Genomic DNA, 16,522 nt, shown 5'->3' on the forward strand with positions numbered 1-16,522 from the left:
AGTGCTACACAATCAGAACTAGGAGTAAAGGGTCAGGCAAGGTACTATATAAGTAAGATTTCACAAACCGTACATAAAAGATGGACGTAGTCACCTTGTTACCCATTGGTTTCAGGTTCTTCATTTAAAGGCATTAAATGAAGCGTTAGCATTTTGGCAGCCATAGTGTGGCAGCTATAGTGTGTGTATAGCAAGTAGTGACAATATTTGGATTAGCGGGTGCTGCTGGTAAAGATATCCATTGAAGCCAAAGCTTTTTAACATTAGAGTGTATGATGATTGTCTCACTTTTAGAATCAGCCTCAATTGGCCATTAGAGGAAGTGGAGGTTTTGGCACTTCATTTTTAGCCTCAGTGATTGCTGCTTGGTTTCCTCGCTACAGGCCTTCTCACAACATTTATGTTGGACATTGTTAAACCATTATCTTTAGTCTTCATTGAACATTATTAGGTGGAATGATTTGTGAGTTTTAGGGTGTTGTGTTGTATCTTGACCCATTTTCTTTTAAGGAACAGTCTGTGGACAGATGCCCTGACATACATAATTTGCTGGAATTAATCAGAATTCATTCCTAAATCAATCACCACACCCTGTCCTCCATGGATGTGGCAAACACAATTAGGTTTAGTTTCTTATGCTGGAATTTAGTGTTTCCCTTTCACTACAAATAACACTTCTTATTAAACTACTTTTTGCTCAGCCAAAATTGCTGCAGTGGAAAACAGCTTATTAATGGTCCAGGGTCAGGTCTTGTTAACCATTTATGCAAAGAACGTAATACAGTGGGAATCACTGACAGTGATCCACTTCAAGAAGGTCCTGCTTTAAATTTTATGAAGTTTGTCAGAGCTTTGTATTGGCGGTTAGAAAAATGGCACGTAATTTGCCTTCATGCAGCTTTTACATGGTTCAAACTCAGATATCAGGTCTGAAGGATCTTTGGAGTTAAATGTTCTGCAAACATTTGATGGGAGTGAAGTAGGGCTGCCACGATTAGTTGACTAGTCACGATTACGTCGACTATTAAAATTGTCAACGACTAATTTAATAGTCGATGCATCGTTTGAAGCTTTGTAAGATTTCGAAAGACGCAGGAATTTGAATTTGAAATAGTAGGATTTAAGAGTGTAATAACGGACTGAAACAGAAGAACAGCACTGCATGTCCAGGGATGCCAGCTGCCGTTAAACGCCAAAGAAGAAGAAGTAGCTGGCCGCATCCTTTGGAGGCCGCATTTGTAGGTCAATTACGTTACAGGGACGTGGCACGCCTGTCCAAATTTGAAGACTCCCCCAAACGCGGCCAAAAAATGCATTCCTCATTTCCCCAGATTTGAAGGATGGGTCGGGTGTATCCATCGTGGCCCAACCTATCCCAGAATTCATAGCGCGGCCCAGTCAATTCCAGTTTCCAACAACTTAGTTTTAATATTATTCTTATTATTCTATTTGTTTAACATATTTTCGGGTGAGAATGTAGCTGTGTAAACTTCAAATATCTGCTCGGTTTATCAAGACACCACATATTTGCAAAAGTGCTCCAACGTTTTCGGAGACGTCTGTTACCCACCAGCTCGATAGCTAGCCCGGGTTCAAGGCTCACTAGAGCCGGCAAGAACAGCGAACTGACAGATGCGTGCTGGTGCAATAAGCTGTAAGTTTTACGTCCAATGGACGCATGAACACTGATCTGAAAGTGTTCTATGTGGATGAACTTATATTTATGAAGTTATTTGGATTCTTGCAGTTAACAGGTTGTGGTCATAATGTCAACAGCATGATTTTCTCTCTTTTTTGTGCAGGGAGGAGGGGCAAGAAGGTGATGAAGGACCTATTGAACCCCAGCCTCCAAGGAAGGAAAAAGACAGGTCCAAGACCAAGAAACCCCGCAGGGAACGTCGTCATGCTGAGCGGGGGACGGAGACCATGGCCTCAGCTTCAACCTCAACAGCACAGCAGCCACAGACAGGGTTGGAGCAACAGACCCAGGTAAAGACTGCATTAGAAGTTAGTAGAAACAGTGGAATCATGGAGGGACAAATTTCATCACCTGCTGAACATCATGACACATTTTGTTCAGGATGAAGGACAAGTTTTTGCTCACATTTTCCTTGCAGATGTCAGAGCCAGTGGCCGGTCCCTCAGAGCCAGGGTCAGAGTCTGCAGGTGGTAGCGAGTCTGCCGGATCTTCCAGGCAGCGGCGCTCCATCATTCGGGACAGAGGGCCGCTGTATGATGACCCATCTCTGCCCGAAGGCTGGACCCGCAAACTGAAACAGAGAAAGTCTGGACGCTCTGCTGGGAAGTTTGATGTCTACCTAATCAAGTAAGCCATGCCCTGAGCCACCCTGACAGTGTGCTCGTTTTCCAGGATGTAGAGGAGTAAAACCCCCAAATGAACATTTGTGATGCTTTTTTTTTTTGCTTTTTTTTTTTTTTTTTTTTGCTGTTTAGCTCGGAGGGGAAAGCGTTTCGTTCCAAGGTGGAGCTTATTGCCTACTTCCAAAAGGTCGGTGACACAACAACCGACCCTAATGATTTTGACTTTACTGTTACTGGGCGTGGGAGCCCCTCCCGCCGTGAGAAGCGCCCACCCAAGAAACCAAAGGTGGTGAAACCATCGGGGCGTGGTCGTGGGAGGCCCAAAGGTACTAAAAGATGTGATTCTAGAAGTTATACTGGAAAGCTGTTCCTGAGTATTTCTATTTGAGTATTTATTTTTTCTGTAATTGTGTATCTATTTGTGTTTTTGTAGGCAGTGGGAAGATGAGGCAGGCTACAGAAGGAGTGGCAATGAAACGTGTGGTTGAGAAAACTCCGGGCAAACTGCTGGTCAAGATGCCCTTCGGCAAAGCAGAGACCTCCACTGGCACCACGACCACCACCTCAAAGGTATGGTTGCTCTGTCGTTTAGTCGTTCGTACATTTTCGAGAAGCACAGTGTTGAGATTGTCGCAGTAAGCTGAATAACTCAAACATGCATTTCCTAAGCAACTTTCCTCATTTCTTCTGTCCAGGAAAGCTAACAGAAATATGCTTCAAGGAGAAAATATGCATCTCTCCAAAACTGATGTCCACACGTATAAACATAATCATTTAAAGATATTTTGATTAAAATGATCACACCTCTACACCATAATGTCATCCAATGAATCACCACTTTGTTGAGGTTGATTGACTTGTTTTTTTCAGTAACCTTCAAAGCAGCTCTTGAGAGTCAAACTGGTCCCCCTTTGACCTACAGGTGTAATGTAAAGAGCAACCTATATCAGGCAAGACAGGAAAGACTGAAGACCCAACTCCCAACCAGTAACATTGGGTCATGCTGTCCTGCCATTCTGGCTCACTACCTTCAAGAATAGTTGGAGGCGTCCTGTAATTTTTACCCCTCAGCTGTGAAAGGCTAATGGGTACTGCCTAGGGCTACCACAAACGATTATTTTGATAGTCGACTAGTCACCGATTATTTTTGCGATTAGTCGACTAATCAGATCATCATCCATTGAACGTAAAACGTACAGCTTATTGCACCAGCATGCATCTGCTCTTATATAACTATCATTAGCTTACAGCTTTAAGTGTTTAAGGGATGTGCTAACTAAAAATAAAGACAAGATGATAGTTTATTAAATTTTAATGAAATTTGCAGATTGTTTCAGTGGAGTTTAATAAACTCAGCCGTCTGCTCCTTGCTATCTAAAATATAACGGGACACCGGAGTATATTCTCGAGCATCTCACACTTCTGATAAACAGTTGTCTTCTTGACGTTTATTCAGCTGTGTAAAAACTATAACTTTAATCTCAGCCAAACCGATTTACTCAGGAACAAATAAAATACTAAAAAAAGCCAAACAATAACATTTTTAAGTTCTCTAAGTGACTTATATATGTTTAACCTGAGTAGCGAAAGACGGCGGTGGGTTTGAAAATGATTTGCTGGGAGTCCGGTGTTCTCACGGGCTCTAGTGAGCCTTGCCCCCGGCTAGCTATCGAGCTACTGGGTAACAGATGTCTCCGAAAACGTCGGTGATCGTGACTAGTCGACTAATCGTGGCAGCCCTAGTACTGCCGTCATTTTGCCGGGCGGGTGGGCGTCATGGACACCAAAGTTTGTGAGTGTGATAACTCGAGAACAAGGCAACATAGGATTTTGAAATTGATACCATAGCTGCATGTACCTCGGACAAGTTTGAATCTCAGTGATCTTGACTTCAAGGTCAAGGTCAAGTTGTCTTAAAATCTTGTGAGTTCAATAATTCAAGACGGAAGTAATCTAGGATTTTCAAATTGAGACCATAGGTGTATCTACTTGGAATCTGAGGGGTAGTGCTGGTGGCAGGTTGTATTTTTTTTTCTTCTTTTTGTGTGTGACAGCAAATAAAAGCAATCCAAGGTTTTACCTTGATCAACTTTAGCCTGCAAATAACTATTTAGAGATAGTTAAATCATGTTACAGGAAATGACAGATTGTAAATCCTCATTTGTAGCAAAGTTAGAGACATGGCTAAGGATCCTGTGTGTGTCTCCAGTTCCATCTTTACAAAGACCTTCTGAATATCCCAGTGAAAAGAATGGGAAGGGAATTCATGGAAGACTTTGTTTACCTTCGTAGAGTTGTGTCCTGAAGATGGGCAAAACAGCTAACATACACTGAAATAAGGTCTTAAGCAATTGATCAACACAAGAGATCCACAAATCATCTGGAAGGTAGAAAAGACTTTCATTAGGAGTTTAAAATAAACAACTTATCTTGACTGGCAGTAGTCCTGCCAAGAATGTCTTGAGAGTGGATACTGAGGACTTGGCTGTGCACTAGTGTTTATGATTTTCATGGTTCGAAACTTAAGGCTCTACATGGAGAAGATCCTCACAAACAGAGGTAAATGGTGAGTAAAAGTAGATAGACTGTAGTATGTGGTTGCAGTAAGTACGGTTAGTATTTTCATCCATCTATTATCTGCTGCTTATTTGGATCTGGATCTTGGTGGAAGCAGTCTAAACAGATATGCCTAGATCTCTCTCTCCTCAGCCAGCTCTTCAAGGGGGACACCAAGGTGTTCCAAAGCTAGCTGACTGACATGATCTCTCCAGCATGTTTATTGCCTACCCTGGAGTCCCTACTATTTGGATATTTCCAAAACAACTCACCTAGGAGGCATCCAGGAAGCAGTCTAGTCAGTGCTTTAAAATCTTAAATATGTTTTTATAATTCCAGCAACAATGCTAATGCAGGTTTTTCCTGTTGATCTGGCAATTCCCCTGCAGGTGGTGTCTCCTGCCTTGGTGACCAAGTCCCGCCCTGGCAGAAAGAGGAAATCAGAACAAGAACTTCCGCCTCCACCACAGACTGCCCCCAAGAAACGGGGCAGGAAACCAGCGTCAGCCTCCACAGCAGCATCAGTCGCCACAGCATCCACCTCCGCTGCATCAGCCTCTGGTAGCTCAACAGCAGGAAGTTACGCTGCAGCTGCCATCTTGGCTGCTGAGGCCAAACGGAGAGCAGCTAAGGAGTCTTCCACCAAACCTGTTGTCCAGGAAACAGCTCTGCCAATCAAAAAACGTAAAACGAGAGAGACAGTGGAGGAAAGGGAGAGTGTGCAGACTCCAATGGCTACAACAACAGAGACTGGAAAGTCAACAGCGGCCGAGGAGGAGAGCAGTACAATGGCAGGAGGTCCAAGCTCAGAGCTTGAGCCCGCCCCCTCTGAGCAGAGCCAGTCACAATCACAGAAGCAGCCTTCTGCTTCAGATGACAGCCAACCACATGGACACAAGACACATAAAGGGCGGAAGCACAAGGACAAATCAGGAGAGGCAACAGGTGACGGTGTAACCAAAGGGGAAGAAGTAGGTGAAGATGTAAGCGATAAGGGAGGAGAGGGGGGATTGGGTGGAAGGGGTAGCAGTAGCAGCAGTAGCACTAGTCCGTCAAAAAGCCACAAAAGGAAGGAGCGAACACCTCACAAGCACCACCATCACCACCACCACCACCATCATCAGCATCGCCACCAACAGTCCACTGTCTCAACATTGGATGAACCTTCTCCTCCTCCTCCACCCTCTGGACACCCAGCACCTTCTAGCCAGTCCAAGCCTGACATTGAGCCTCAGACTGTGCCTCAGCTCACCTCCCAACAGTCGCAGCACACCCAGCAAGCTCTTCCCAGACCGCAGTCCAAGTCTGCACCACAGTCCCTGCCCGAACCTCGACATCCTACCCTGCAACCACGCTACCAGCCCCAGTTTCCCCATGAGTCCCAAGCCCAGAGTCGTTACCCAGCACCCCAGTCCTCTCCTACCCGACACGGCCTGACACAACCACGGCCCCAACAGCCCCCATCCCAAACCCACAGTCAGCCTCAGGCTGCCAACCAGAAAGCTCCCTCACAACCTGTTCATTCCTCAACCCAACACCGAACCCAGCTTCAGAGTCAGCATACGCAACCTCAGTCACATCCTCCTCAGTGCCCCTCCATCCTGCACATCCATCCGCACCAAACAAGGCATCCACATCCACAAACTACATCCCCCACAGCACCCCAACCTCAAACCCAGTCAAGGCACCCATCTCAACTCCAAACCCAGCTCAAACAGCAATCTCAGCCCCAGCCCCGACAGTCACTTCAGCCTCAAATTCAATCCCAGGCCAGGACCCCAACTCAAGCTCAGAGTCAGTCCCAATCCAGGCCTCCAGCCCAACCTCAGTCTCAGTTGCAGCCCAGGACCTCGGGCCAAACGCAGCCTCAAACCCAATCCAGAACCCCAGTCCAGTTGCAACCCCAACCCCTATCCAGGACTCCAGCCCAATCACAATCAGCACCACAGTCCAGGACTCCTGCCCAAACGCAGTCAACACCCCAATCCAGGACCCCATCCCAAATGCCGTCGACACTCCACACTAGGACCCCAACCCAAACTCATCCTCAACCTCAGTCCAGAAACCAAGGTCAAATGCAGCCTCAATCCCAGTCCAGGACCCTAGCCCAAATGCAGCCTCAATCCCAGCCCAGACCTCAAACCCAAATGCAGCCACAAGCCCAGTCTAGAACTTCAGCCCAGCCTCAACCTCACCTGCAACCCAGACACCAAGTGCAACCACAGACAAGGCCCCCATCGCAACATCAACTCCAGACTCAATACAGACCACAATCCAGTCAATCTCTCTCCCAGCCTAGGCCGCCCCAGTCCCAACCCCAGTCCCAAGCACAACCACACTTTCAGCGGATCCAACCACAGCTGCGCTCCCAGCCACACTCTCAGCTTACCAGGCCACACGTGCAGCACCTCTCATCCAGCCGACCATCTTCCAGCCTAACTAGGACCAACCTCGTCCCTGCTCAGCAAAACCAGAGCGAACAGCCACAAGACCTGAGCACCACAAGGCCTGGCAGAGGGAGCCTGATCCCGAGCCGAGACGTCAGCGTGGAAGGGGTTAGGACAGAGGGGAGAGGGGAGCCAGCCATGCCATCCGAAAGCAGAGAGGTTTTAGGAGGAGACAGAGGATCAAACAGCACTTCGAGGCCTCCCAGCTCCATGCCTCCTGGACCTCCTGGAGTATCTGGGGCTGGTCACGTGCCTGGGGCAGATGGTAGGGCTAGGCTCCGGGCAGAGCCAGAGGCAGCAGGTGAGGGTAGGGAGCTCAGAGACATCGTCCCGCAATCTGCTGTTCCCTGTCCCAGCCGAGAAGAAACCGTAGAGTCACGGACTGCTGTCAGCGAAAGAGTCAGCTGATTGGTTGGACTGATGAACCTGCCGTCTCCCAATAGCCTGACGGACTGAATCAGCACCAGGCAGAAGAGGAGTATGACTGGGATGTCCTTGTAATGGTTTTTACACCGTTTACAGATAGAAGGAAAGCGTCACACAGAGCTGGAAGGACTGTTGCAGCTTGTTCTCTGTTTGATTCTGTCTGGAGACTCTGTAAAGTTCTGGATTAGAGAACCAACCTGGCGCTGAGGGACACCTCAAGTGGAAAATGGATAGTATCTTTTTTTCTAGGAAAAACAAAGGAAAAGGAAAAACCGATAAAAAGTGTGTGTGTATATATAATCAAAAGGCAGCTGTTGTGTCCCGCTAGTCTCCATGGGGGGGGGGGGAGGGGGGGAGTAGTTTGGAACTAAAAACCAACGCTTAACAACACATTACTCTGAACGAAACGTTGCTTCCGGAATATAACCTGTTTTTTTTATTTAGTATTTTGATAGTTTATTGTTTTGTCTCTGTTATACAGCTTTAAAGTCTGATATTATTGACTGACAGTCCCTTACTCATCGCTGTGCTGCTGACTGACAGTCCCTGACTTTTAACCTGCTCTTAACTCCTCCTGTTGACTGACTGTCCCTTACTGAAACTAGTCCTCGACTGAAAGCCTCAGAGATGATGTGATGCGGCGGTTTGCACCTTAAACTGGTTTCTCGGAAATCTCATCAGTTGTTTTCCTCCCCATTTTCCATTAAGCTAACAATAAACGGAGAGGGGGCACTAATGTTTTCCATCCATTTTCAGAATGCCTCCTACAAGTAGTGAATCTAATCTGTGAGTATTTATACCCAATTCGTGACTGTACTCGGCCATGATTTTGAGTCATTCTGAATACCGTCTAAAATGTCTGAACAGTGTGAGGAGTTCTTGATTCCTCTTAGCAGAGTCAGTTGCTTGGCGAGAAAAAAAGCCTCCCCGTTGGTTTTTCCAAGTATGTCCAACAGAGCAAGTTGTTCTTCCAGGATGAATCTGTTTTCTGTAGTCTTTTGTTTCCAAAGGAAGCACTTTTAATGTCAAACCAAACCCACTTTCACAGTAGCTTTATTTTAGTTTTTAGTCTTAATGAAAGAGTGGGAAATTACTTATTTTTATTGTGTCTTCATGTTGAATATCTGGAACAGTTTGCACTCCTCCAGTTTGTACAATCAACCGCCTGCATGTCGCTCGGAGACCCTGCAGGCCTTCAACCGGAGCGCACCTACGCAGAGGTCAACCCTGCCAGGTTTTACTGTCGTCTACAGTAGTAAAACCTGGACTGAGGTCTGGTTCAGTTTCACGTGGGTTTAGTTGTGCCGAGGATGGGCAGAGCTGTTCATTGAGTTGAAATCTTAGCTGTAAGTCTGCAAATCCATTTCTGAGAGTGATTCAGAGGGCGCTTAGGGGGACTTGAACCTAGTGAAGTTAGGTCCAGGATGACCTCTGGTCGTTTGATTTGCAAAACAGAAGCAAAGAGAAAAAATGTGGTACAAATAAGAGCCGCATTTATTTAACTTATATTTCCAGAGGTACTCTATATTTATTCCTTTATTTCTTTTCCTAACACTCTTGTGCTGCCAGTCTTGTTATCAGTAGACGGCTATGTTTCCAAATGCTGGGCGCATGTCACATCAGAGCTACTCTACTTAACGGTTTCCAACTTACAGAAATGTTGGAAAAACTGGGAAACTCAGCTTTACCGAAAGCTCAGATAGATCTGACTAAGCCCTAATAAGGAGATATGATAGCAAAATCAAACACTAGGCAGTGTTGAACAAATATATATTTCTAACTCTCCAACAGTAGTAAAACAACCTCATTCTGAGTTATCAATGTCCCTGAAAAGCAGCTACTCTGTTTTTATCAAACAGCTGCTGGGCTGTCTGAGCTTCTCTAGAGTAATTTAACCTTTGAGTTCTGCTGCTGTTTATTGAGTCTGCAGTAAGGATCATACTCAGACATCTGATGATATGAACACTCACAATCCGTAAACATGAACAAGGTTTAGGCTCAGATAAACTTCTTTCAAGGAAGTAAAATGTTGCTTCAGACTGCTGGTTTTCTGCAAAGATAAGACAGATTAGTCCGCTGACATGGCAGCAGCTGTGAAAAAAGTCATGACAAGGTTACATCCCTGCTGCGTTCACATCTCAGTTTCAGTTCAGTTCCGTTTTATTTATGTAGCAACACTTAAGGCACTTTATATTGTAAGGCAGATGTTACGAAGAGAACCTCAACGATTTGATGATCCCTTCAAATGAGCAGCTGTGGAAGAAGAAAAACTAAATTTTAATAGGAGGAGACCTCCAGCAGAAACCAGGCTCAGGGAGGGACAGCTGTGATTGGTTGGGGGTCAAGGTGAAAGAGAAGAACAGCTTTATCAAAAAGTTTTCAACCTTTTCCATCACTGTGCAGGATGAAGCCTGCATTACTGGCGCGCACACAGATTCTGGCAGCAAAAAATACATTATTTCCTCTTTTTATGACGTTGCTTGAACACTACTCTGATGCCCCCATTGAACCAGGCATCAGTGTTGTTTAAACAAACCGTTACCGACAGTTTCACCTTAAAGAAAACGTGCTGATTTTTACATGCGGGACAGATAACTGTCAGATGACTAAGACTGATTGGTTGCATTCCCTCAGGGGTTGGCCAACCACAAATGTTAAGCAATCTGAGCCTCACTCCAGAGTTTCTTAACTTTCAGAAAGTACTACACCATGAGCAGAGACTTTTTAAGTTCTCTGGAACCTAATTTAGACCCTGGAGTCTTTTTGAAGGATCCTAGCAGTATAGAAAAAAGTCAAATTTTCCATCCTTACTTTCTACTGTCACAACTGAACCAGGCGCCTCGTTTTCCAAGCACAGACTGCATAAAAGAAGGACGGTGCTGCCCAGTCTGAAAAGTGGAACCATTATGAAAGTGCCTTAAATCTGTGTTCTTACTAATGGCCAGAACTCCAAGTCCTAATGTATAGAGGCCAGTGAGAAGGTGACCCTACTTCTCACTTCATTGATGTCCTCAGTAAGCACTTTCCTGATGAGGTTATGCTCTCAGTTGCAACTTTGAAGTTTTCCTCAACATACCATGATGGTGTAAATTGGTTTCCCTCTCATATAAATAAATAGTATGAAGGGAATGCTTTAGCTCGTGGCTACCGTATCATTGACCAGCCACGAGTCTACCACCCACCTTCCTGGACCCTCTGCCATGGTTCAGGGTTGGTGAATTGATCCCAGGCCTCGTATCCCTGGGAAAAACACTGTAATCCAGAGTTGGTTTTGATGGCAGGCAAGCACCTTGTAGATGAGTATGTGAATGTGTGAATGACAAGCAGATTGTAAGCCGTTTTCTAGACCCGCTAAGGTTGAAAGGCGCCAAATAAGTGCACATAAGCTTCTTCCGAATCTGGACTCTTCTGGCACCACAATGCCAAACCCAAGGCTTCGCAGACCGGCACTGACTATGATCTCTTCTTTTGTACAGTCTGTGTTTACTGGAGGCATTCAAAACATCAGACTTGGGTAAAACGCTTGATCTGATCGGGACCTGACTGTTGATTTAGCATTAGCAGCTGAGGAGCAGCACAAACGCTTCCATTTTTCTCTTAACTCTGAAGTTTAAGTCTCCTCCTCGCCTTAAAACATAACCAAATGATCAAGGTTAATAATGAGCATGCTTGGATCCATTCGGAGACCTTTGGGTATTGGACATGTTGATATAAAAACTCACAGATGTAAAATTCCAACTCATTACAAAGAACAAAGCAATCTGAATGCAAAACTTAAAAAAGGCCAGGGGGACTAGGAAGAAGTTCATTTTTAAGTGTGCAGCTCTGAATTGTGACATGAAAATATAATAGGAAAAGTACAGCAGCAAAATAAGCAACAAAAACTTTAAAATCAGGACATAAAAGGAGACAAAATTATGTTAAAAAACAACAACAGTAATAAGAGAGGCTTGAATGAAAAGAAAAATATAGAACTGCATTTTTTTTTGGCAGGTTGTTGCCTTCACTGCGTTTCAGTAAGTTTAGCTGCTAACTTTTGCTCACCTATGTTTGCTTCTCTGTTTTTTTAGCCCTGGAGGTTGCCGCTTGTTTGAAGCCTCCGTACTCTTTGTTTAAAGGTACTTGAATAAAATTACTGTTTAGTTAATTTTTGAATGTTTCCAAAGTCTTTTATACTTGGATGAAGAGATACCAACTGAAGTAAAGAACAGGTGGTATTTTTGAGTAATGTCACAAGATTGTGCAGCAATGTAGCCTTTTTTTTTCCCTGTAAGTACGCAAGTTATTGAAACATATTTGCTTTACACAGGTGGCCTAGAAAAGGGCAAAGCATCCTTAAAAAAAAGGAGCGGCTAAAAAGAATTGAATGTTAAAACGCATAAATAAGCTACTCCTTCATTCACAGCAGTTATCTCTGCCTGTTTTACCTTCCTGACACAACCCCAAAGGGATTTGTGTCTCTTCCTCGAATCACACCAAGGATCTTTTGCTTAGAAGATCAATGTGTAAACAAATATACTATGGTTGTGAAAGCATCTCACCTGTAAGACGCTGCCTGCCTGGTGATGAAAGGTTTCATAAAATTTTTAAACGGTAACTCCAAAAAGAACCATTAATCCTATTTTGGAATTCATCAGGTTATATTTAAAAATTCAATATAAATTTTACTAGACTAGAAGAAGTTAAACAGAAAAGCATCTTAGAACACACTCACTGTCAAAACACTGCCCCCTGGTGGTGCAAGCCTGAGTTAAATTATGCAAAGGGTAACTACAAAAAGTACCTTTAAAGCGGAATCGAGGTGTTAACCCATTAACAGGATGGTGTGCGTTGTTATTGGTTCTAAAAATAAATTTATTCATGAAAATATAAATAAAACAAGCTGAAGGGTACAGAAAACAAACTTATGTGAACTAAAAGAGTAATTAAAACCGTGAGAATTATAAAGTATCTTCCTTTTTTTAGATCGTCCTGAAACATCCCGTCAGGAAGCCCAATTTCTCTCATAACCCTTTCTCTTTGGGAATCTGAATGTCTTCGTCCTGGACAAAATAAACGTGCCTCGCTCTGTAAAGTCTTCGCGCTGTGACGAAGCCTCTGCGTAGGTGGCGCCACCCAGTCTGCCCAGAGCAGCGAACCCGTTTGCTTCACGCTGCTGCAGAAATCAAACGTCCCGCTGTAATCGGACTCACTCCACAGGACTCGACCCGGCACAAACTACAGTAACCAGCCACCATATTGCATGTTCCAGAGTTTAGTGCCTATAATATTGTGCGTCTTGCCAGAAGCCACCATGTCAGCCAAGCCATGTTGTGTTTCTAGATTAGTAGTGATGTGTGTGGTGACTTCATAGTTGCTAATATTGAGGATGAATATTCTGCTTTTATTCTGGTTGGAATTCAGTGGAAACTCCAATACACTGTCGCTGTAGACAAACTAGTTTTTACCTGTTTTCTTATTTTTCTTTCTAACTAAAAGCGTTTGTTGTCCCCTGATCTGTGTCGTCTCTTTGACTGCCTGAGCTTCTCTTTTTCACACAAACACCTCAGAATCAGAGGACGAGGAGCCAATGGCTGAAACATCCTCATCTTCACAGTGGCTCTTGCAGGAGTGTCGATTATCCTATCACTCCAAAGAGCACATACAGGACATATCACATGTTAAACCTGAGAAATCTGGTAACAGCTTATTTTGAATTTGATGCTTTCACCTTGTGTTGCATCAACTCTTTTTACAACAATCTTCTTGCTCGATTTTGGGTTTTAGCTGCTCACCAGTGAAGGACTTCCTTTCTTGTACTGTTTGCTTCATAACGCTGCAAAGCACCCAGACTACTTCCACTACACTAGTAATAATGCTGCTCAATAAGCTATTTAAAAAACATTTATTTATGTATTTCAGTTTAAAGAAGTAAGTTTTTAAAAATTAATTAACCATGTATTTACAAAACGTGATTAAAAAACCCAATGAGGACAACCACAAAACAAAAGGCTGTGAAAGTAACAATAATTCAGAGTCCTGGGTTGGAGCAACCTATAACTCAACGCTTCCTTCAGCCGGCTCTTTGGCTGTATTTTTGACCCCCCTACATTTAATTTTATTGCTGCACAGCAGCAGCTAAAAGGAGCCATGTGTGGAGCAGTCTATGTTTGTAGTGAAGACGAGCTTCTGATGTTTGAGACGTCGCAGTCTTCACCTGGAAGGTAAGAGTGACACAGCAGAGCTGCGAGCCCGGATTCAGACCACCTCCTGACCTCGCCTCGTTAGATTCGGCTGTTTGCACAGTCTGTGATGTCACACTGTGCAACCTGAGAGACAAAGTTCAGGGAGCAAAAGCCCTTGCTTTTTCAGCCTAAAGAGCAAGAGCTCCTCTGCCATCTGACCTTTGACCTGTGTCGATTGAGGGCTGTCTAAATCAAAAACAGCTTCACTGTCATACATAGGAGTGACCTGAGATAAAGACAGCCGAGATTCGAGTTCATTAAAAGTTTTTAGTTACTTTAAAGAAGTATAAAATATGCTTATAAAACTACGAGGGTTCGAATAAAACTACTTATACACTCCCGAAGCATTTAATTAATACTTATACAGAAAATTAACCTTTAAATATCTGAGGTGTGATTTCAGTTTAACTACTGTAGATGTTTTCATTTCGAGGTTAGAGCGACTGGTTTAACTCTCGTTCTTTCTGTCTTGTTTGTTTTTAAATGTCTCCAGCTCAGTCAGCAAACAGTAAAATAGTGCGTAAGTGAGCATCAACCACATCATTTTCTGACTACTTTGAGTAAGCTTGCCTGGGCATGTGCAGTGATTTTGCAATCTTGGACTTTCCCTAATTTCTGTGATGTTCTGGCTTTTTGTCATCTGGGGACTTCCTCCGTCACCGGAGTCATGATTGCCCTCTTCTGTCCTCGTCATACTGAGTGACGCTCTCAGAGGATTGAGCTCTAAGGATGATCTGATATTCTCGTGTTGGTGTTGTTCCCAGACCATCATGAAAATGTTGTTCCAGGTTCAACATTGCAAGTGACCAATCACATTGTTGTGACGTTATTCTTTTGCGCGCCAAGCCATTCGTGCATTTATGAAATTCCAATGTTGCAAGGACAATATCAATTCTGCTTACCGTTTATTAAAGGGTTACGGTTAGGGTCAGGGTCCGTTGATCGGCGGACAGAGGCGGTTTCACGCAGCTTAAGTACAGTTTTTTGTTTTACGCCGGTTTTTCCCGAGGTCGCAAAAGTATGACGTCACAACATTCTGATTGGTCACTTGCAATGTTGATCCTGGAACAACATTTAGTATGATGATCTGGGAACAACACCAACACGAGGATATCAGATCGTGCGAGCTCTAATAGCTCACAGCTCCCCGATAAACATGTAACTTCATGTCCAGTTACTTATGACTCTCAGGTTTCTCTCCACAAGTTCCTTCTTATTATTGCGATGCTGGACGTCGACATTACTCGTGACCAAAATTTAAAAGAACGAGATCAGTGTATTTACAAGTAACCTTCAGACTGCTCTAAACACAGTTTCTTTTCCTATTCTTGTATAGATGATGTCAAAGAGATCGGAGAAGCCCCACCCACCTGCTGTGCAGACCTTCTGTTTGTGAGTGGCAGCCAAACAGAGTAAAGTTATCTTAAAGGGGGAGGAGACCAATTTACTGCATCACAGCCCAGAAAATAAACATAAATAAGGACCTTTTTTAAAACTTTGGATCATGGAAAGCTGCTCCAGTAGATCCAAGAGCAAAAACATGAGTTTGAACACAAACTGTAAGCAGGGGTGTAGCCAGAATGGGGTCAGTGGCACAGTGGTCACGTCCCAATGGGACTCTTTTGGGCAGAACCTGGACGGGACCCATGGCTCCAGGCTGAGGCCTTGGATTTTTTCTTAATAAGTTTGCTTAAATCACCATCAGACTGACCTTGAGAGACCTTACCAAGCAAACGCTGTCACGACAGCACAGCTCCTCATGCGCCATACCATTTATTTTTATTTTGTAGATATTGGAGATAATAAAATATAATAATAATCTCTATCTATGGTGCAGTAATATTATACATAAAGCTACAGAGCAGTGTGAATAATCAAATCATTTCATTTTACTCAAAGTAGTCACAAATCAGAACTTCTCCTGGTTGACTCCAAATTATCGCTATCCAACTGTTTTTCTGTTACTATCAATAACTCGTCAGTTTCAATCTGTCCCTCTGTGAAAAGTTTGGCGTCATTCTTGACAGTACATTATCCTTTGACTCGCACATCAGTGATGTCACTCGCTCAGCATATTTGCAACTCTGTTACATCAATCGCCTCCGCTCCTTCTTCACTCAACATGCCGCTGTCATTCTCGTCCATGTAACTCACTCTTATTTGGCCTGCCACAAAAATCCATCAATAAGCTTCAACGTGTCCATAACTCTGCTGCCCGTATTATTACTAGGACTCCCTCTACCACCACATCACCCCTACCCCACTATGGCTCCCAGTTAAACTTCACATTAATTTTAAAATACTTCTTTATACATTTAAGGCCAATCATTCTCTCTCCCCACCATACCTTTCTGATTTGGTACAGATCTCCATCCCATCCCAGTGCCTCAGATCCTCCTCGTCTTGTCTTTTTTCTGTTCCTTCTTTTCGTCTTACTACCATGGGGGGCAGGGCTTTTAGTCACTCTGCCCCCTGACCTTGGAAACATCACTTCATTCCCTCTTTTTAAGTCCACCCTCAAAACCCACCTGTTCAAGATGCCTACTC

At 44.0% G+C, this 16,522-nt stretch overlaps 1 protein-coding gene across 1 annotated transcript in view; it reads left to right on the top strand.

The window, feature by feature from the left end:
* mecp2 (methyl CpG binding protein 2) overlaps positions 1–13,246 on the top strand; it is a 28,727-nt gene extending 15,481 nt beyond the window's left edge. Inside the window, exons 2-6 of the mRNA XM_084916679.1 lie at positions 1,803–1,989; positions 2,118–2,326; positions 2,455–2,648; positions 2,756–2,892; positions 5,268–13,246. Of these exons, the coding sequence (XP_084772805.1) occupies positions 1,803–1,989; positions 2,118–2,326; positions 2,455–2,648; positions 2,756–2,892; positions 5,268–7,733 (3,193 nt within the window). The 3' untranslated portion in view covers positions 7,734–13,246. The remainder of the gene's footprint in view (positions 1–1,802; positions 1,990–2,117; positions 2,327–2,454; positions 2,649–2,755; positions 2,893–5,267) is intronic.
* Positions 13,247–16,522: the final 3,276 nt, after the last annotated feature.

This window comes from Perissodus microlepis, chromosome 20, assembly GCF_051167445.1.
Source record: "Perissodus microlepis isolate ML-2025 ecotype Zambia chromosome 20, ASM5116744v1, whole genome shotgun sequence".
Classification (NCBI taxonomy): domain Eukaryota; kingdom Metazoa; phylum Chordata; class Actinopteri; order Cichliformes; family Cichlidae; genus Perissodus; species Perissodus microlepis.